Source organism: Microcaecilia unicolor, chromosome 1 (genome assembly GCF_901765095.1).
Source record: "Microcaecilia unicolor chromosome 1, aMicUni1.1, whole genome shotgun sequence".
In the NCBI taxonomy this organism is placed as follows: Eukaryota; Metazoa; Chordata; class Amphibia; order Gymnophiona; family Siphonopidae; genus Microcaecilia; species Microcaecilia unicolor.
The window spans coordinates 128322895-128345306 of record NC_044031.1 but is presented as its reverse complement, the minus strand read 5'-3'; the positions used below and the strand labels follow the sequence as shown (position 1 = coordinate 128345306).

The window sequence follows — 22412 nt, the reverse complement described above, 5'->3', positions numbered from 1 at the left end:
GCCCTGGCAGGAAGGAGCTGTGGGAGGAGGGCAGATTTGAGAGAAGGGAAGGGACCAGACCTATTATTGTACCTGACAATACATGCACAGTTTTGTAAACAGTTAGGCCTGACTTATGCTCTATTCTATAATTGCAACTTTGCACACAATTAACACTCATATTCTTCACACCTATTTTTTGGCGCTTTTCCTTGAATCTACCAATGTTATAGAAGCGGCTGGCACTTATGTGCATAACTGTAACAATCACACACATCAGTGCTAGAATTCTAGAAGTTACATATGTACGTGGCGCCTAATTTTAGACGTTCTTATAGAATGAAGGGGAGAATGCTCTCAAATAGTAGCTAGCTTTTCTGATCGCTAGTTCTAGCAAATATAGTTTTCAGCCAACTGCACTAGATTCATCCCTTTGTGGCTCTTCACTTTCAAAAACCAGATGCAGGCTGTTACTATGAAAATCAACATGCCATAAATGTACAGGAACAAGCAAAACGTACAGGTTCAGCTGTTTTTCTTTAAACCTTGTCCAATCACATTTATACAATTTTTAAAGCCTTGGAAACCCCTTTTAACATAAAAACTTAAAGGCTAATAATATCCCCTGCACTGACTTTCAAATAACTGTAAAACCCCAGGATTAAGAAAAGCTATCCAAGAAGCATTAGTCCTCTTCAAGACCAAAAAAAGGCCATCAAAGAAAAGCTAACCCCCTTGATGCATGCTCACGTTACACAGCTCATGTAAACCCTTTCATCAGATCAAGGGCTTACAATGTACTTCATAGTTCACACCACAAAGATTTCATCACTAGCTGCCAGCATTAAAAGCATGTATGTCTTCATTACTACTATTATATGGCCACTGGCTATTTAAGCAGAATGCCGGAAAACATAGTGCTCTTTGTAGATCATTAGTTTTTAGTTACTGTCTTAATGCCCGACTGTGGCAAATGAAATGTAAAAATAACCCACAGTGACTGCCACCTGCTTCCAGCCACCATCCAATGCAATATTTGCACTTCTGTTGGAGGCAGCTGGTATTCTGCTCAACCGTATTCACAGTGCCACTTTTGGTTTCATTGGAAAACTCAACTAAGAATCATCTATTCGAACTGCAGCCTTTATGCTGATGACTCCCAGATCTACTTCTCCACACCAGAACATTCAGCAGGAATCCCGGCCAAATTATCAGCCTGTCTGTTTGACATAAATGCCTCGGTGTCTCACTGCCATCTGAAACTAAACATGACCAAGACTGAGCTTCTTATCTTTTCCTGTAAACAAACCTCTCCTCTTCCCCAATTCTCTATCTTTGTGAATAACACTCTCATCCTCCCTGTCTCATCAGCTCGTAACCTTGAGGTCATCTTCAACTCCTCTCTCTCCTTCTCTGCACATACTCAATAGACTGCTAAAACCTGTCATTTCTTTCTCTATAATATCACCAAACTCCGTCCTTTCCTTTCTGAGCACACTACCAGAACCCTTATCCACACTCTTAACACCTCTGACTTAGACTATTGCAACTTGCTTCTCACAGGTCTCCCACTAAGCCATCTCTCTCCCCTTCACTGTGTTCATAATTCTGCAGCACGACTTATATTCCACCAATATCACTATGGTCATGTTAGCCCTCTACTCAAGTCACTTCATTGGCTCCCTATCCGTTTCCGCATACAGTTCAAACTCCTCTTATTGACTTACAAGTACATTCACTCTGCAGCTCCTTACTACCTCTCCACTCTTATCTCTCCCTACACTCCTTAGCAGGAACTGTATTCACTGGGTAGATCTCTCTTATCCGCCACCTTCTCCTCCACTGCTAACTTGAGACTCTGCTCCTTTTACCTTGCTGCACCATATGCTTGGAATAGACTTCCTGAGCTGATATGTCAAGCTCCATCTCTGGCCATCTTCAAATCTTAAGTACATAAGTAATGCCACACTGGGAAAAGACCAAAAGTCCATCGAGCCCAGCATCCTGTCCAAGACAGCGGCCAATCCAGGCCAAGGGCACCTGGCAAGCTTCCCAAACATACAAACATTCTATACATGTTATTCCTGGAATTGTGGATTTTTCCCAAGTCCATTTAGTAGTGGTTTATGGACTTGTTCTTTAGGAAACCGTCTAACCCCTTTTTAAGCTCTGCTAAGCTAACCGCCTTCACCATGTTCTCCAGCAACGAATTCCAGAGTTTAATTATGCGTTGGGTGAAGAAACATTTTCTCCGATTTCTTTTAAATTTACTACACTGTAGTTTCATCGCATGCCCCCTAGTTCTAGTATTTTTGGAAAGCGTGAACAGACGCTTCACATCCACCTGTTCCACTCCACTCATTATTTTATATACCTCTATCATGTCTCCCCTCAGCCATCTCTTCTCCAAGCTGAAAAGCCCTAGCCTCCTTAGTCTTTCTTCAAAGGGAAGTCGTCCCATCCCCGCTATCATTTTAGTCGCCCTTCGCTGCACCTTTTCCAATTCTACTATATCTTTCTTGAGATGCGGCGACCAGAATTGAACACAATACTCAAGGTGCGGTCGCACCATGGAGCGATACAACGGCATTATAACATCCTCACACCTGTTTTCCATACCTTTCCTAATAATACCCAACATTCTATTCGCTTTCCTAGCTGCAGCAGCACACTGAGCAGAAGGTTTCAGTGTATTATCGACGACGACGACACCCAGATCCCTTTCTTGGTCCGTAACTCCTAACGTGGAATCTTGCATGACGTATCTATAATTCAGGTTCTTTTTTCCCACATGCATCACCTTGCACTTGCTCACATTAAACGTCATCTGCCATTTAGCCGCCCAGTCTCCCAGTCTCGTAAGGTCTTTCTGTAATTTTTCACAATCCTGTCGCGAGTTAACAACTTTGAATAACTTTGTGTCATCAGCAAATTTAATTACCTCGCTAGTTACTCCCATCTCTAAATCATTTATAAATATATTAAAAAGCAGCGGTCCTAGCACAGACCCCTGAGGAACCCCACTAACTACCCTTCTCCATTGTGAATACTGCCCATTTAATCCCACTCTCTGTTTCTTATCCTTCATCCAGTTTTTAATCCACAATAGGACATTTCCTCCTATCCCATGACCCTCCAATTTCCTCTGTAGCCTTTCATGAGGTACCTTGTCAAACGCCTTTTGAAAATCCAGATACACGAGATCCACCGGCTCTCCTTTATCTACCTTTTTGATGCTACCTTTAACTCCTAACCCTTACGCAGTACCCATGTTTTATCATTCCTACCTTAGTAATTCCTTTATCTCTTATTTGTCTTGTTTGTCTGTCCTAATTAGATTGTAAACTCTGTCGAGCAGGGACTGACTCTTCATGTCCAGTGTACAGCGCTGCGTATGTCTAGTAGCGCTATACAAATGATAAGTAGTAGTAGTAGTTTGTTGAGAATAAAAAAGAGCTAAAAGGTAAAAACATTCTCAACCAGAAACACTTAGCTTAAAGAGGGATGGAGAACATTTTACAATATTTTGAAACAGTGTAGTTAAACACATCAACAAGCAATGTTTAGAAAAGAAAGAGAAACACAATATACAGGGCCGGCAGAACCCGGTAAGCATGGTAAGCATGGCAGGGGGGTGCTGACCTCTGGAGGGCGCCACAAGCCATGCTTACCGCCGCCTGGGTGGCTCACCTGCAGGCAGCTCTCAGATCCCACCTGACCACCCTCAGCTCCCCGACAGCCCTCCTTTCGTTCCTGCAGCCCTGGGGGTTTAAATCTTTTATTTTACCTCAACTCACAGCGGCATCAGTGAAAGCAGAAGGCTCTGGCTCGCCTCTAGCCTTTCTTTCCCTCTTAGTGTCCCGCCCTCATCTGATGTAATTTCCTCTTTCCATGAGGACAGGACACAGAGGAAAAGGAAGGCTAGAGGCGAGCTGGAGCCTGCTACTTTCACTGGCACCGCTGCGACTTGGGGTAAAATAAAAGATTTAAACCCCGCAGGGCAGCAGGAATGAAAAGGGGGGTGTTGGGGGAGAAGAGGGTGGGCAGGTGGGGCTGGGGTTGGAACCAGAACTTGAGGGCTGAAAGGGGGGGCAAGTGAGGGCTGGGCGAGTCACTGGACATGGATGAGAGAGGAGGATAGGGGGCAAAGGAGTATCATTGGACATGAATGGGAGGGGAGGGCAGAGGAGAATCGCTGGACATGGATGGGAGGGGAAGATAGGGGGCAAAGAAGAGTCGCTGGACATGGATGGGAGGTGAGGGCAGAGGAGAATCGCTGGACATGGAGGGGAGGGCAGGGGAGAAAGGAGAAATCGCTGGACATGGAGGGGAGGGCAGGGGAAAGAGGAGAATTGCTGGGCATGGATGGATGGAGGGAGCAGGGGAAACAGGAGAATTGCTTGATATGGATGGATGGTAGAGAAGGCATGGGAGAGAGGAGAGTTGCTGGATATGGATAGATGGATAGAGGGGAGGGCAGGGGAGAGGAGAATTGCTGTACATGGATGGATGGATAGAGGGGAGGGCAGGGGAGAGAGGAGAGTTGCTGGACATGGATGGATGGATGGATGGAGAGGAGAGCAGGGGAGAGAGGAGAGTTGCTGGGCATGGATGGATGGAGGGGGCAGGGGAGAGAGGAGAATTGCTTGATATGGATGGATGGAGGAGAGGGCAGGGGAGAGAGGAAATTTGCTGGATATGGATAGATGGATGGAGGGGAGGGCAGAGGAGAGGAGAATTGCTGGACATGGATGGATGGAGGGGAGGGCAGGGGAGAAAAGAGAGTTGCTGGACATGGATGGAGGGGAGGGCAGAGGGAATTCTGGACATGGATGGAGGAGAGGGAAGATAGGAAGGAGATGCACATGGAGGAGAGGAGAGAGAGGAGAAATACTGGACATGGATTGAGAGGAGGACAGAGAAGAGAGGAGAAATGTTGGACAGGGATGGAGGGAAGGAAAGACAGAGGAAGGATGCTCACAGATGGAGGAAAAGGGAGAGGGAAGAAATGCTGGACATGGATGGAGGAAGAAGAAGACAGAGGAAGTAGATGCACATGGATGGAGGGGAGGGGTGAGAGGAGAAGTGCTGGACATGGATGAAGGGGAGGGAAGACAGAGGAGATGCACATGGATAGAGGGGAGAGAGGAGAAATTCTGGACATGGATGGAGGGGAGGGAAGACACAGGAAGGAGGTGCACATGGATGGAAGGGAGGGGGAGAGGAGAAATGCTGGACATGGATGGATGGAGGGGAGGGGAGGGAAGAGAGAGGAAGTGAGATGAACATGAATGGAAGGGAGAGAGGAGAAATGCTGGACATGGATGGAGGAGAGGGAAGATAGAGGAAGGAGATGAGGGAAAGGAAGAGAGGAGAAAAACTGCACATGGATGGAGAAAATAGGCAGAAGCTGGATCCACTCTACACCTCCTCCAGTCAAGTCTGCGGAGGACCCAGCTTTTACTTATGGATGTAGGGCAAGAAATGAAGAAGAAAGGAGGAAAGTAAAGAAATAAATGGAAAGGAACCCTGGAAATGGAGTTAAGAGAACAGACAGAGAGCAGCAGAATCAGAGACTGGGACCAGCATAATTAGAAAAAGTCACCAAACAACAAAGGTAGAAAAAAAAATCATTTTATTTTCATTTTAGTGTTTGGAATATGTCCACTTTGAAAATTTATATCTGCTGTCTTAATTTTGCAATGTATAGCAATGTGTTTCTTTCTATTTTTCTGGTATTGTGCTGCATGCAGAGTCTATCTTCTTAGGATTTCAGGTTAATTTTTGAAGAATTTGCCTATCTCTGTTCTGCATGTGTGACTGCAAGGCCAAGTGTCTGAATAGGGATCTCTTTGTTAGGTTCTGAGATTTTGATAACTTATTGTTTCAGGTTTGGCAAGACTGTTCTCCTAATTCCTGGTCTGTATGCTAATTTGGTTTGTGTCATTTTGGGTATACTGGAGCTGTAACAGCTTATAGAAATTATTTATAATGAAAACAAAAAAACCCCCAAGTTATTTTTCTTCTATACTGGTGTAATATTTTCAATGATGACTGTTTATATGTGCCATGGCTGGTAAAAGGGGTGTGGCTACTGTGGGTGTGACTACTATAGGGGCGGAGCCATAGTGATCACGCCCCTGGATGGGTAGGGGCGCCAACTAATAGGCTGCAGGAGGGCGCCAGAAACCTAGCACCGGCCCTACAAAAATACGTGAAATGGACGTCCATAAGCTGTCCAAATTATGAACAGGGGAAAACAAGGGGCACGGACATCTGTCTGGCAGCATTCTTAGAAAATGGCTGCACAGATGTACATGCAGAGCAGAGGAGTAGCCCATTGGTTAGTACAGTGGCCTGTAAACTGAGAGATACAGGTTCAAATCCAACTTTTTTTTTGTAATTATAAGCCCTACAGGAACAGAAAAATGCCTACTGTACCTGAATGTACACCATCTCAATAGCTTTCATGCTTGCAGGAGGCTTAAATATTTAGCTACTGTAGGTATTTTTCTGTTCCTGGAGGGCACACAATTAAAAAAAATTAAAAAGTTGAAGTGAGATTTGAACGCCTCACCACCTCGCTCCGTGTGAAAGCGCAGCAGCGGCAGTCTGCAGATCGCCTCCCTTCGGGCCTTCCCTCCCTGTGTCCCGCCCTCGCGCAAGTTATGTCAGAGGAGGGTGGGACACAGGGAGGGAAGGCCCAAAGGGAGGCGATCTGCAGACTGCCGCTGCTGCGCTTTCACACGGAGCGAGGTGGTGAGGCGCTGTGATTTGAATGGAGGTGTCTGGCCCGGTTTATCCCCCTGCCAAATTTTATCCCATTCTGTTAATTTTTCAGAGAGTTAATTTGCCCCCAGGACAGCCATTCTTGACCCCTTTTGTATAATTCTTTCCAACTTTGCAGTAGCTTCATGGTTAGTGCAGCAGCCTGAGAACCTGGGGAATTGGGTACAACTCCCACTGCAGCTCCTTGTGACTCTGGACAAGTCACCCTCTACAGCCCCAGGTACAAAATAAGTATCTGTATATAATATGTAAACCACTTTGAAACCACAGAAAGGCAGTATATCAAGTCCTATATGGCCCCTTTCCCTTTGGTTGAAAAGAACAGCAATGGCAACGAGGGGTATAACCTGAACTCAGAATCAGTGCAACTTTAGCTACTTTACTGGACAAACTAGGTGGGCCACGCCAGTCCATCTGCTATTATTTTCCATGTGTAAATGCTTTGTCTGTTTTTATGATTGAGTATTGCATTTTATAACCTGTGCAATATGAAAGAATAATTATGAATGAATAAATAAAGAAATTCACATTGGGCATAATCTTTCTTTGTGCACAATACTTTATAATAGATATATATTATGAGACCCTGAACATTTTGCAACCTTATTGAAAGGTAAAATGAATCAGAATACTCTTTCTGCCTCTTGATGATGGATTTTGAGTCCCGGGTGTAATACAAGGGTTTTTGCACTGTATTGTGTTGGTTGAATGCCTGCTCATCTTATATCCCTGTGCTTGGTCAGGATACCACGTTTTTTCTTTAAGGGAAACATTTTCTTGAAAGTTTGTGATGGATTCTTCTCCCTGTGGTCTTGAGGTCTTGAACTGATTGCATTAAATTATTTTGATGTCTTTAGATTAGTCTTTTTATTTTTGCTCTTGTCTTATTTTTGCAATGTCAAAGCTTACAGTGCATTTCTCTTGAAACTGGGAAATATAAAGTAAAAAAAATTTTTTTGTATTAGTTACTATCCTCCTCTTCTATAACTTGATGCCTAATGTTATGTACCAACCCCCAGATTCTATAAAGGTTGACCAAGTCCATAAACCACTACTAAATGGACTTGGGAAAAATCCACAATTCCAGGAATAACATGTATAGAATGTTTGTACGTTTGGGAAGCTTGCCAGGTGCCCTTGGCCTGGATTGGCCGTTGTTGTGGACAGGATGCTGGGCTCGATGGACCTTTGGTCTTTTCCCAGTGTGGCATTACTTATGTACTTAAATTTGGGCACAGACCCCAGATATGAGCGCAAACTAATTAATGAGCCATTAACAATTATTGTCAAATTGGCACTAATTAGAATTTGCCTGCACGCTATGAGACTGCATGCCTAAATTGTTTCATATGCAACTCAAAAGTGGGTGTGGCAATGGGAGGGGCATGGACGGGTCATGAGCATTCCCAAAATTTAGAGACAGTGTTATAGAATAGTGTCATTTACGTATCCAACTGACATCATTTAGGCGCCAGGATTTACACCAAGTTTCAGCAGGCCTAAGTCCTTGCCTCCAAAGCTAGGAATGGAAGTCCACACTAAGTGCGCCTTTTATAATATAGTACTTAATGCAGATCTTCCCGGCATCTAACTCTGAGCACCATTTATAGAATTTCCCTCCAAAGTTCGTATTGCATTATATACTTGTCTTTTTCAGAAACCGTTTGTGGAGATGTAGTGGTGGATGTTGATGACGGGTTCCGAACTCACTGATTTGAAGAAACCAGAATAAATAGACTGGACGATTAAATCTTATTCCTGTATGAATGATTCTTTTCTGTTGGAGTCTCTTTTGTTGTGTGATTGACTTTTTTTCTTTTTAAATGTTTTTATTGTAAACTACCCTGTGGTGTTTTCAGAAAGGGTGGTATATGAAATTTTTAATAAACCAGAAAGAACATTGTAGAATAATAGCAGTTATGTGCATTATAGGTGCCATTAATTGGCAGTTAAGTGCATAAGCGCTAGACGTTATTCTATAATGTATGTGCCACAGTCACTTACCCACAGATTCTATAAATGGCATCCAAATCTGTGCACACTCCCAAGGTGCATGTGTAAACTGATCGACTAACAAGCACTTAATCATCAATAACTAAGTGGTAACAACCAATTATTGATGTTAATTGGTACCCAAAAAATTTGCACGCAAATCTGGCTGCATGCTTTTCTATAAGGCAGGGCACCTAACTCCCACAGTGTGTATCTCAAAAGTGGGGTGTGGCCATGGGTGTGTCAGTGGGGTGTTCTAAAAGTTTGCATAGTTATAAAATACTGGCTCAGGGGTCCTTTTACCAAGCTACAGTAAAAGGGGCCCTGCACTAGCTGCGAGGGCCATTTTTGCCGTGCGCCGAGGTCCTTTTTACTGCAGCGGGTAAAAAGACCGAATAAAGAAGTGGCCATATGGTAAGATTTCACTTACCGTGTGGCCGTGTGGGGGTGGGGGGAGGGGTGAAACACTTACCAGCACTCATTGAGGTGACGATGAGGGCTCCTGCGCTAACCCCTGTGGTAACCGGGTAGCGCGCGGCACTGACTGATTACCACCAGGTTAGCGCCTGCGGAAATATTGTTTGAATATTTCTGCTAGCACCGGAAATGCCACACGCTGGGGATGGAACTACCGCTGGCGGCAGCTCCAGACTGGCGTGCGGTAAGCCCGCAATGAGCTTACCCCTGCTTGATAAAAGGGCCCCTCAATGCGCCCAGCTTGGGCACCAGCATTTACAGCTGGTTTCAGCAGGCGTAAGTCTGGCACTTAAAGCAGGAATCGGTGCTAAGTGTGATTTATAAATGGTGTGCACCCTTATAGAATCACGCTCAGCACTGATCTTTTCCAACGCCCACTGTTCAGCAAAATTTATAGCATCCGGCCCATAGTGCTTAAATATATGAGATGTGTGCAACTTACAGAATACGTGCATTGCATGCCAACTTATACTGGCCATTGTCCTGTCGTAAGTGAATGTGCCTAAATTTCAGCACGCCAATGCAATTTTGCATAGTATTGTATAATAACATGCACACCCTTAAGCTGTAATGGAATTAGAGCAAAGTGCGCCCCCTTGTGGTGCCAAGTTATAGAATGGCCTCCGTTATATCATCACAAGATATCAATTAAGAAGTAGAACAAACCTTATTACTGGAACAAAGTGTATAAAAAAACCATAAAGGTGACTATATAGAAGCTATTCATTCTGTATCTCTAATCCTAATCCAAATTTGTCACATTGTTTGCCTAGACTTTATCAAAGAGCCTATGTATATTATCAAGAGCAAGACTATACTTACCACATGTCAAGACAGGTGGAATATTCTGTTGAGCCCAGAAGGACATCTGGAGGTCTGTACCACAGAGTCACTACTTCATTAGAATAAGTGTGGCTGGGGACTGACTTGGCACGAGCAAGACCTGTAAATTGATGGCCAAAAAAAAAGAAAGATTGAGCAGAAACTAAACAAAGGAAAAGCTATTATTTTATTTCTTACGTTACTTAGGAGTTTTACTGCCTTTAGCCTCTAGAAATTTTTGTCCAGTGAAAAATGATTGTTTTTGTATACTGTTTATATCTTTGAAGTATATAAATGTCTCAAGCGCAGACACCATATCTCTTTTTTTTTTTAGGTGTTCCTATTTAGATTCTAAAATCTCACCATACAGAGGCTTGTGGTCAAAGTTCTCTTCAATTTTAGGGATCCTTTTACTAAGCGGCAGTAACTCCCATGCGGGCTTACCGTTCACTATACAGGAAGTACCGCCGGGCTACCATAGCAGCCTGGCACTACTTCCCACCCATAGCGCGCTGTCATTTCCGGCATTACAAAAACGTATTTATTTTTGTAGCGTCAGAGTGTACCCAGCAGTAATCGAGCAGTGCCACACGCTGCCCAGTTACCATCGGGTTAATGCAGGAGCCCTTACCGCCACCTCAATGGGAGGAAGTAAGGGCTCCCCCCCCCCCCCCCCCCCCCGAAATGGTTGTGTGGCAAGTGCTTTACTTGCCACACAGCCATTTCCTGCAGAAAGGCGAGACTTCCCTTTTACCAGCTGCAGTAAAAGGGGGCTTTGGCAATTGTAATACACGTGCCTAAGCCAGCCCCCTTTTGCCACATAAAAGGGGTCCTTAGTGTTTATCTCTAAGATTACCTCTGCCTACCTATCTATCCATTTACTTATTTGCTCCAAACACAATATTCTGCTTGTCTAACAGAAGTCTCACATTAGATAACACAAAATCAATACATAATCACTTAAAAATACAAATTCTAGTAATAAAGACACAACAAACCAATTATTCCTAATATTCTCAAAATAACAGTCATTAAAATCTCAGACAACTAAGTAATAAAACATAATAATACACCTAGGGTAAATGCATGCTCAAAAACCCCACATTTTCACTGGTTTTTCGAAAAAGTGTTCTGGCACATTTTAGAGAGTTGTTCTATCCCCCAAAATGCATGTGGATGACCATGTGTATATTTTGGCCTTCAATTTAGAAAGACATGCCTGCACATTTAGATCACATTTTAAATTGACACATCCCCACCCCTGGGAAAAGATGTGTAATGTAGGTGCTCCATGTGTAGGTCAAGGTACTACTACTACTCATTTCTGTAGTGCTACTAGACATACGCAGCACTGTACACATTATATGCAGGTACCTTCTCTGTCCCTAGAGGGCTCAGTTTATGTTTTTGTACCTGGGGCAATGGAGGGTTAAGTGACTTGCCCAAGGTCATAAGGAGCTGCAGTGGGAATCGAACCCACCTGCCAGGATCAAAGCCCGCTGCAGTATTAGGCCACTCTTCCACTCCTTCTGTGGGCCCCTTTTAACAAGCTGTGGCACAAGGGGACCTGAACGGGCATCGGTGCGTGTTTTTGACAAAAGCCAAGGCCCACTTTTACCGCAGCAGGTAAAAGGAAGGTCTTTCTTTTTTTAAGACATGGCCATGCAGCAAGAGAAGCACTTGCCATGCAGCCATTTCAGGGAGGGGCTCCCACGCTAACCCGGCAGTAACCGGCGGTACTTCCTTCTTAGTGAGTGGTAAGCCTGAATTGGGCTTACCACTACTTTGTAAACGGGGCCCTATGTGTTGGGGAAGATCAATTTAATGAAATTATATGTTGGAAAAATTAACAAGGAAAGCACCAGATCTTACATGTGTCTGTACCACCACTTACATGTGCAGGTTGCAAAATAGCAACCAACGACATGCAGGTGGCAGCATATACACATCAGTTAGGCAATTTTGCTAACCTACAAGTGGCTCCCAAGTGAATACAGAGGTCCCCAGTTAAAAATAGCTCAGACTCTGGTTGCTGGTGACTAATCAGAGTTTTGTTTGATTATGACACTCTAATTTATTAATGCATTTTCAGTTATAATGTGTTTCCTTTATATTGATCGCTCTCAAATGTGATCTTATTTCATCATCTGCCCCTTTTCTTTTTCAGGTCTCAGAAGGTATGTTTTTTTTTGTACCCGGCGCTTTTCCCCACTCATGGCAGGCTCAATGCGGCTTAGGTACTTATTTGTACCTGGGGCAATGGAGGGTTAAGTGACTTGCCCAGAGTCACAAGGAGCTGCCTGCAGTGGCGTACCAAGGGGGGGGGGGGGTGGTCCGACCCAGGTGCACGATGCTGGGGGGGTGCCGCGCGACTGTCGGCTCTTCGTTTTCATGCTCCCTCTGCCCCGGAACAGGTTACTCCACGCTCCTTGTGACTCTGGGCAAGTCACTTAACCCTCCATTGCCCCATGTAAGCCACATTGAGCCTGCCATGAGTGGGAAAGCGCGGGGTACAATTGTAACAAAAATAAAAAAAAATAGATGTCTGAAGTGGAGGAGAAGCCTAGTAGTTAGTGCAGCGGACTTTGATCCTGGGGAACTGGGTTCAATTTCCACTGCAGTTTCTTGTGACCCTGGGCAAGTCACTTAATCTTCCATTGCCCCAGGTACAAATAAGTACCTGTATATAATACATAAACCACTTTGAATGTAGTTGCAAAAAACACACACAAAGGTGGTATACATATAGTAACATAGTAGATGACGGCAGAGAACACAACCTGTAGGGTCCATCCAGTCTGCCCACAAGATAAACTTATATGTGCTACTTTATATGTATACCTGACCTTGATTTGTATCTGCCATTATCAAGTCCTATTCCCTTCCCCTTGTTATAAAATGGCTTTATACACTGCATGAGGTTGACAACATTCCTACTCACAAAAAAGGGTATGTTAATGAACCTTTCAGGCTGGATTAATTAGCACAGCCTGCACAGCAGCTTTCACTCCAGGTGCCTCTTCTATTGTCATGGTTACACAACAGGGGAAAAGCTAGGTTACCTCTCAGAAAGAGGACATTCATAGGCCACCACCAAAACACCTTCATTTATTATTATTATTTATTGCATTTGTATCCCACATTATCCCACCTTTTTGCAGGCTCAATGTGGCTTACAGAGTGTTGTTATGATGCAGTCATTACATGATCTTAAATACATTCGGTAATAGGCTGGAGGTGGGTGATTTAGATGCAAGGTGCTAGGTAAGGTGTTGTGAGAGTTGTTTTTGGTGCACCTGAGTAGTTTGAGGACTGATTTATTAGGATGCCTTTAGTAGGCTTTGTTGAAGAGATGTGTGTTCAAAGATTTGCGAAAGCTGGTTAGATTGTCCATATTTTTCAGGGCCATGGGTAATGCGTTCCAGATCTGTGTGCTTTTATACGCAAAAGTAGTAGCGTATGACTGTTTGTATTTAATTCCTTTGCAGCTGGGGAAGTTCAGGTTGAGGAATTTGCGGGCCGATCTTCTGGCGTTTCTAGGTGGTAGGTCCACTAGGTTTAACATATAGAGTGGGGCGTCTGTGTGGACGATTTTGTGGACGGTTGTGCAGATCTTGAACTCAATTCGTTCCTTGAGTGGTAGCCAATGTAGTTTCTCTCTTAGAGGCTTCGCTCTTTCGTATTTAGTTTTTCCAAAGATGAGTCTGGCTGCGGTGTTCTGGGCTTTCTGGACTTTTTTAATCGTCTGTTCCTTGCAGCCCGCGTACGAAGTGTTACAGTAGTCCAGATGACTTATTACTAATGACTGTACTAGGGTACGGAAGATGTTTCTTGGGAAAAAAGGTTTTATTCTCTTGAGTTTCCACATCGAGTAGAACATTTTCTTCATTGTATTCTTCACGTGGGTATCGAGTGTGAGGTTTCGATCAATAGTGACTCCAAGAATTTTCAGATTTTCTGAGATAGGGAGTGTGCAGTATGGTGTGGTTATGGTAGGGTAGTTGTTTGTGTTGTATTGGGAAGTGATAACTAGACATTGAGTTTTTTCTGCGTTCAGTTTTAACTAGAATGAGTCCACCCAAGAGTGCATGATTTGGAGGCTCTGATTGATCTCGTTGGTTATTTCGTTTAAGTTACTTTTGAACGGGATGTGGATCGTGACATCATCCACATATATGTAGGGGTTAAGGTTCTTATTGTTAGAAGTTTGGCTAGTGGTATCATCATAAGGTTGAAAATAGTTGGCGAAAGGGGGGATCCCTGAGGAACTCCACATTCCGGTGTCCAGGTTGGTGATCTGTCATTATTCGTTGTTACTTGGTAGGGTCTGGTGGTGAGGAATCCTTTGAACCATTTGAGAACTGGGCCTCCGATTCCAAAGTATTCTAACAGATGTAGTAATATTCCATGGTCTACCATGTCGAAAGCACTAGACATGTCGAATTGTAGTACGAGTATGTTCTTGCCAGTTGCAATTGTTTTTTTTAATGAATTTATTGCAGACACTAGTACAGTTTCAGTACTATGATTTGATCTAAATCCTGATTGAGACTCATGTAGAATTGAGTGTTTGGTCAGGTATTCTGGGAGTTGTGCCCTCCATCAGTTTTGTTATGAGCGGGATAGAAGCAACTGGTCGGCAGTTGGTTAGGTCCATTGTGCTTTTCTTGGCATCTTTTGGCAGTGGAGTGAGAAGGATATTTCCTTTGTCCGTGGGGAAGAGACCATTTAGGAGTCTGTAATTTACTTGGTTTGTAGGTCTTTTTTTAATTGTTTGGGGGCGGCTTTTACTAGGCTAATAGGGCAGATGTCAAGTTTGCATTGAGATTTGGCGTATTTACCGAGCCAGTGTGTGAGTTCATCTACTGAAATCAAGTCAAAGTTGGTCCATGATCGATCGGCTGGATATTCCCCAGGTTTCGGGTCTAAGCATTCAAGGATGCTTGTGTACTCAGTGGTATTGCTTGGTATCATGCGTCGGAGCTTTATGATTTTTTTCCTTGAAATAGTTCGCTAGGTTAGTTGCCGATGGGGTTTCTGTACTATTCGAAGTGACCTGTATGGTATTTAGGAGATTATTTACAAGTGAAAAGAGTTTATGCATATCCTTGCAATTTGGTCCTATTATAGTTCTGTAGTGCGTTCTTTTGGTTTGTCTGATTTTGTATTTGTATTTTCTTTGCGACTGTTTCTACTCTTTGAATGTGTGTTCGTCTTTTTTTTTTTTTTTGCTCCAAGCTCTTGCTAGTCTTCTATCCTGTGTTTTTAGTTCTTTCAGTTCTTCATTGAACCAAGGGATTGAGCTTTTCCTATGTGAGGTTCTAGTTTGGAGTGGTGCTATCTTGTCTAGAACTGTTCTGCATCTGTTGTCCCATTCTTGTAAAAATTGGGGTGAGTCTGTAGTTGTTGTCCATTCGTCAGTGTATATTTGTTGCCAAAATGTTAGAGGGTCTATTTTGCCTCTTGTAGTATATGTTCTTTTTTCTTGTTTTTGTTGTGTCTCTTTTGTTTTCCAGAGGAGGGAGGTGTTTGCCTTGTAGTTTAATGGTTGCTGAGAGAAAAAAAAACAGGAGTACCTCAAAATGATCGCTGGGTGAGCTCTAATTTGCACACAGCGGTTTCAGAATCCCAAGCTTAGATATGCTCTGTAAATACAGCAAGAAATTCATGGCTAGTTTAAATAATCTTACTGTTCTTACTTATTCAGGAAGTGGAAAGAACGTTCTGAGGCTGCCATTCTTTCCTTACCAAAGAACGTATGAATTCAAGATGCCTTTGTGTCTTTATAAAATAAAGCGTAACCCTTGGGGTGACTCTATAAAAGAACTTTACATGTGTAAATGGCATTTATGTACACAAAAAATCCTTTGAGGCAATTCTAAAAGTGGCGCCTAGACACGCGTTAAAGGCTCCAAGAAATTGACAGTTACATGCCTATGTGCTCTAGGAGCTACTCTACACGGTAGCACTTAGGTGCTACATCCCGCAATATTCAAAGCTACTTAATCAGCTAGAAATGGCCACTGACCAGTTAAATAGTATTTCAGCACCTAAACGCAAATATTCAGCCTGAAAGAGAACTCGGGCAAGTACATAGGATCTCTAAGGGAATGATAAGGAGAGTAGATGGCATGGATAGGCAGACTGGAGAGGCCATATGGTCTTTATCTGCCTACATGTTTCTGTTTTTGTATAACCAGTTATCTCTGCCAAATATTCGCAGTCAGCGCCGAAAAGTTAACCAACTGTATCACGTGATAACCAGCAATATTCAGCGTTGACTGGCTGAGTTTAGCAGGCAAATCAGACTGCATAAATAGCAGTCCTATCTTTTCCTGCTAGTAACATAATCTGCCAGCATCGACTTTTCGCTCAGCCGGTTAACTTAGTGCTGGCCCAAAACCCCCCGAATATTCAATGCCGGTCAGCAGAAATGGCCTGGCACTGAATATCCGGGTGGTGGTAATGTGGTTTCTCAATTGCTAAGAAAAGAAGCCCAGTTCATTTATAGATGGCAGACTACATTTCCCAAGGGCCTCAATAAAGCCATTGATTGGTGGGCAGTCAGTCATATATGATTGGTGGTTAATGAAATAAAGTGTGCTAAATGATACAAGTGCGCATGCGTCGGTGTTTCTCCGATTCTGATGGGGGTGTGGACTGTTTCCCCTCCTGTGAGTCGCCATACAAACTGCAAGTTTAAATACAAGTTTAAATATATATTTAGAATGCGAAGAACATGAATGAGTAGTAGTGTTTAATACTGATAGCGGATGCATTTATTTTAGATTTTTGGACTTCTGAATCGTTCTCCTGAAGACGCCCAAGTGGTGAAACATGCAGCATGTTGGGAACGTGAAAGAGTGTTAATCACTTTTATATGTATATTTATATGAGCACGGGCACTAGCAAAATTGAAAAAAGAAAAAAAGTTGATGATGCCAGCGGACTAGCAGCCTATTCTTCCACAGGGACACCAAGCCATAACACAAGACTCATAAGCTGAGTACCATTATTTTTTGATTATATTTTTTTGATCAGTCCTTGCTGATTGGTAGGAAGGGAGGGCTGTGCTATGATGGTGGGTCCCAGTGGCATGTTATAAGCTATTTTATGGCTGAGCTACATGCATGGCAATCTGAGCACAACTATTCATTATTATACACTACTCTATAAGGTATATGATTTAGTAGTTTACACATTTAATATGAAAGGTTTCTAAAGTGGTATATTCTGTACAACGATAAGAAACTGGTCAATTTTATCCCCAGAGTGTTTGAATTATACTGAATATCCGGGGCCAGCATCAACTGCGGCACTTATGCGGGCTGCCTCCCACCGGCTGAATATCAGCCCCCTAGTGCCTAACTACAAGGGTGGTTTACACCTGGATAGAGGATGGGTGGGCCAAGGGCGTGTCTCCCAGCTAAGCACTATAAACCAAGGTTCGACAAATCCCAGGCGCCAGGTCACCATGGTGCCTAGAAATTGCACCCTGGTGCCTGAGATCTCTTGCCCCCAAATTTTTATTACTTATTTTTGTGCTGCCTCAGAAAACATTTCCTACATGCCCGCAGCTCACTTCTGTAAGCTTGAGTCAGGCAGTGCAGGAAGCTCAGATACTCTACACACTTCAGCTTCACTGTGAACAACTTTGGGTGTGGAGTGGAGAGATAAAGAAAGAGGTTTCAGCTGCTGGCTCCTAAGTTTTGGGACTGGCTCCTAGATTCACTGAAAATTTCTCGGGGCCTGCTAAAAACTATAAGCATCACTTGGTGCATCTAGGCATGCCAACTTACACCTACCATTGATGTAGTGTAAGAGTGTGCACCTACACATCAGTGTACCAATGCTGACCTTACACTAGTATTTATTTATTTAGATTTTGCTCACACCTTTTTCAGTAGTAGCTCAAGGTGAGTTACATTCAGGTACGCTGGATATTTATCTGTCCCAGGAGGGCTCACAATCTAAGTTTGTACTTGAGGCAATGGAGGGTTGAGGGTTAAGTGACTTGCCCAAGATCACAAAGAGCAGCAGTGGGATTTGAACTGGCCACCTCTGGATTGCAAGACCGGTGCTCTAACCACTAGGCCACTCCTCCACTAATACTCTATAATGGAATAGCGTGTCTAGACTGAGGTACAATTTATTGAATTGGGGTTTTTTTGTACTTACCCCCTCCTCTCGAAGTTGTCAGTACAAATTGCAACGCATTGCTTCATTGCTGATTGTTGCTTGAAACATTGTAGATATATAGCTGATCACAAATTTGAAGGTTATTACTGTATTCTAGGATCTTTTGACTCTGACGCTGACATTGACATTATTGCTGAACACGGCTGTGTTGAATCTGATTCCTACGTCATCCTCTTGTGTATTTGATTTGGATTTTGTTTAATAAAGGTTCTTCTTGAGTACAAGGCACTCGTGTCCATTGTGTCTTTTGGTAGTATATGACCTCACTATTCTGGTTCTTTTTGTACTTCCATTTGACAAGGAAATTTTTAGTACACTTGACTGTAACACCTTGAGGTACTAATGAAAAGGCATGAGCTAAAACAATAAATAAAAGAATGTTTTTAAAAAGAGCTAGGGAGGACAATCTTCAAGGAGATTTATTCAGAAGTGTTCTGCCCAATTAATGCAGCTGTCTGAAAACTGTGCTTGCTCTGGGGCCCTTTTACTAAGCAGTGGTATGCCCACCGTGCACCACTCTGGAGCTACCACTGGCCCAATGCAGACACCAGTGGTAGTTCCACCCCCAGCATGTGGCATTTCTGGCGCTAGTGCAAATATTAAAGAAAAAACATTTCTGCAAGGGTTTACCTGGTGGTAATCAGGCAGCACCACACACTACCCAGTTATTACTGGGTTAGCGAGGGAGCCCTGCCACCTCAATTGGTGGGCGATAAGTGCTCTTTCCCCCCTCCCACTGCATGGACACACAGTATGAGCAATCTTACCGCACTGGCCATGACTTTTTTGGGCCTTTTTACCCGCTGCAGTGAAAAGGGCCTCAGTGTGCGGTATAAACAGCCCCCCTGCCACTAGAGCAGGGCCCTTTTTATTTATTTATTTATTTCAGTACATTTATACCCCGCCTTTTGCCACAGTGATGCGGACCCAAAGCGGCTTACAATGGAACAATTAAAATAAATACATTAAAGTTACATTTTAGTAATTAGAGAGGGAGTGCCCTGACGGTTGAGGCTGCAGAGGATGACCGTTGGTCCGCCATCTTGTTCCCTGCTCTGATGACTCCGTCGCCGTGGATGTCTGTCTCCAGCTTCATTTGTAACACCTGGGCCCTGCAGCAGTCCATACTGGGGATCGTTTTGCTGGACTTTCGTCGGTCATCTCTGTCTCCCTTTCTTTTCTCCCTTTCTTTTCCCTTCCTTCCCTGTTTTCCCACTCTAATTTGCTAAAATGTAACTGTAATGTATTTGTTTCTATTTATTTTCAATTTGCTCATTGAAAGCAGCTTTGGGGCCGCAACACTGTGGCAAAAAGCGGGGTAAAAATGCACTGAAATAAATAAATAAATAAGGGAAAGAAGGAAAAAAATAATGGCAGCAAAGGGAGGCAAAGATGAACAGCGAAAGTCCTGGCGGGCCAAGGGGAAAGATGAAAGTCTAGGCTGACACAGATGGATCCAGCAAGTCGATCCCAGTCGGGACTGCAACAGGCCCAGGTGGAACAAATGAAGCTGGAGGCAGGCATCCACAGCGACGGAGTCAGCGGAGCAGGAATCAAGATGAAGGGCCAAACGGTCATCCTCCGCAGCTTCAACCGCCGGGGCACTCCAGCCAGGGACCTCTATCGCTACAACTCCAAGAAACAGCTGACCAGTGTTACAACTGACTAGCAACACGACGGGGCACCTTCTCTGTAACATAGGAATGAAGAGTGAAGGATGCAGCGCCGGATCCACTCTCAGTCAGTGAGGCGTGCAGGGAAAGACAAAGGAAAGCAGACCAACGGCCCCGGAAAGGGAAGCGCGATGTGCAGGTAGTGACCCAATGTAATCCGGTTTCAGTTTCAGCTGTCGGCGAGATGTCTAGGCAGTGGCCGACAGTAGTCCGGTTCCAGCTCGCTAGTCAGTCAGGGAAACGGGAGACAACTGGAGCCAACCGTCAGCGCAATGATCAAACGGCAGCCAAAACCGACCTGCTGGCAGCTTATGTCTGCACGGTAACAGACCCCTTTCGGCTCAAATTCAGCTCTGCCGTAGTTAACTCTCGCAGGTTAGTTAGTAAAAGGGCTCATCAGCACGGTAAGAGGTCAGTGACTTCTTGCATAACATGCATATTTCCACAGGGTTGGAGCAGGAAAAGTACACATACAGAAAGCATTTCAAATTTCTTTGTGTACTTTTCCAGCAAAAGTCTATCTACAGAAAAAGCAGGGTCAAGGAAAACGCATGCACAGCGTCTGTCCCAATGCAAAGAGCTTGAAAATTGCTCTTTTAGGGGGAAGTTATCATTATGGACTACTGCTAAGATGGGTTATTTTACTGTTAACACTGGCTATTAATAACTAGGTCTCACTGCATAAAATGGGACCTGTGCTAAAATAGCAATGAATCAGTGGTAAAATAACAACCTATCTTAACAGTAGCTCCTATTGATAACTTCCTCCTTGCATAGACATGCAGAAGTGATAACCTAGCCTTGCAATTTCTCTTTTATAAAGGAAGTAAGCACGAAATATCCTACTGCTTTATTATCCAGTTCCATCTATAGGGAACTTGGGGGGGGGGGGGGGGGGGCTCGGATGTACTCTGTAGAAGTTGTTTACTTTTGCAATATGTGTATGGGTGCCTGTTCTATACTAATCATAGCTATAACTGTCTATACTTATAGCTATGATTTCTGAATATGCAGCATCATTAAAGGACAGACTTTTAAAAGTCCAGTTGGGTATATATGGCTAATCTCAACTTTGTCAAATGTTTCAGATATATCCATGTACTTGCTCCCATGATATAACTGGATTCTATTATTCTGTTTTGCTGTATTTTCAAATGTAAGCCACATTGAACCTGTGTTTACTGGGATAATGTGTGATATAAATGTATCCTCCACCTTTTTTTTTAAGACACTGCCTATCCAGATGGATGGTGATAGCACAAAAAAAGCAAGTTTGGTTCAATGAAATAACCCGTTCCTTAGTTGGGCTCTAGTATTACCATATTGAAAATGCAACCATACCATGCCTCTGTGGTTATGTTCTACTAATAAGTTAAATGATTAACTAGCTTTCTTGGAAGAATGATATAAACTCTGGTTGCATGACTAGGGTCATAAACATACACACTTATTTATTCAACACCACAATTCCTCATGTACAGCCACAAAACAACCTGTTAGGGTGGATAGTGTTCACAATGGGCTCCTTTTATTATTGACCAGATAAAAGAGATAAGAGTTTTCAGTTTTGGCACAGTATAAGTCATCACAAGATCAAAATATAAGAAAACAGCATGGTTAAAAGGTGAAGTAAAAGAGGCCATTACAGCCAAAAGATTGTCCTTCAAAGAATGGAAAATGGACCCAAAATGAAGAAAAAAAAGAAACAACATAAGCACTGACAAGTCATATGCAAAGCATTAATAAAGAAGGCTAAAAGAGAATATGAACAGAAACTTGCCACAGAGGCTAAAACTCATAATAACAATCTTTTCAGGTACATCAGAAGCAGAAAGCCTGCGAGGGAATCCGTGGGACTGTTAGATCACAAAGGAGCAAAAGGGGCGCTCAGGGAGAACAAGGCCACAGTGGAGAAAACTGAATGAATTCTTTGCTTTTGTCTTTACAGAAGAAGGCGTAAGAGATCTGCCTGTACTGGAAATGGTTTTCAAGGGTCATGATGCGGAGAAACTGAAAGAAATCTTGGTGAACCTGGATGATGTACTGAGCCAAATTGACAAACTAAAGAGTAGTAAATCACCTGGACTGGATGGCATAAATCCAAGGGTACTCAAAGAACTAAAGTATTAAATTGCTGATCTGCTATTAGTAATATGTAACCTGTCGTTAAAATTGTCCACAGTACTTGAAAATTGGAGGGTGGACAATGTGATGTCGATTTTTAAAAAGGGTTCTGGGGGTAATCTGGGAAATTATAGACTAGTAAGCCTGACGTTGGTGCCGGGCAAAACAGCAGAAACTATTATAAAGAATAAAATTACAGAATACTTAGAGAAACATGATTTAATGGGACAGAGTCAGCATGGGTTCAGCCGAGAAAAGTCTTGCCTCACCAATTTGCTTCATTTCTTTGAAGGTGTGAATAAACATGTGGATAAGGGTAAGATGGTTGATGTAGTGTATCTAGATTTTCAGAAAGCT

At 43.3% G+C, this 22412-nt stretch overlaps 1 protein-coding gene across 5 annotated transcripts in view; it reads right to left on the bottom strand.

The window, feature by feature from the left end:
* CDK14 (cyclin dependent kinase 14) overlaps window positions 1-22412 on the bottom strand; it is an 857524-nt gene that overhangs the window by 353202 nt on the left and 481910 nt on the right. For all 5 annotated transcript variants that reach the window (XM_030200090.1, XM_030200096.1, XM_030200123.1 and 2 more), the window contains one exon: window positions 10060-10180. In XM_030200090.1, coding sequence (XP_030055950.1) covers window positions 10060-10180 — 121 coding nt within the window. The remainder of the gene's footprint in view (window positions 1-10059; window positions 10181-22412) is intronic.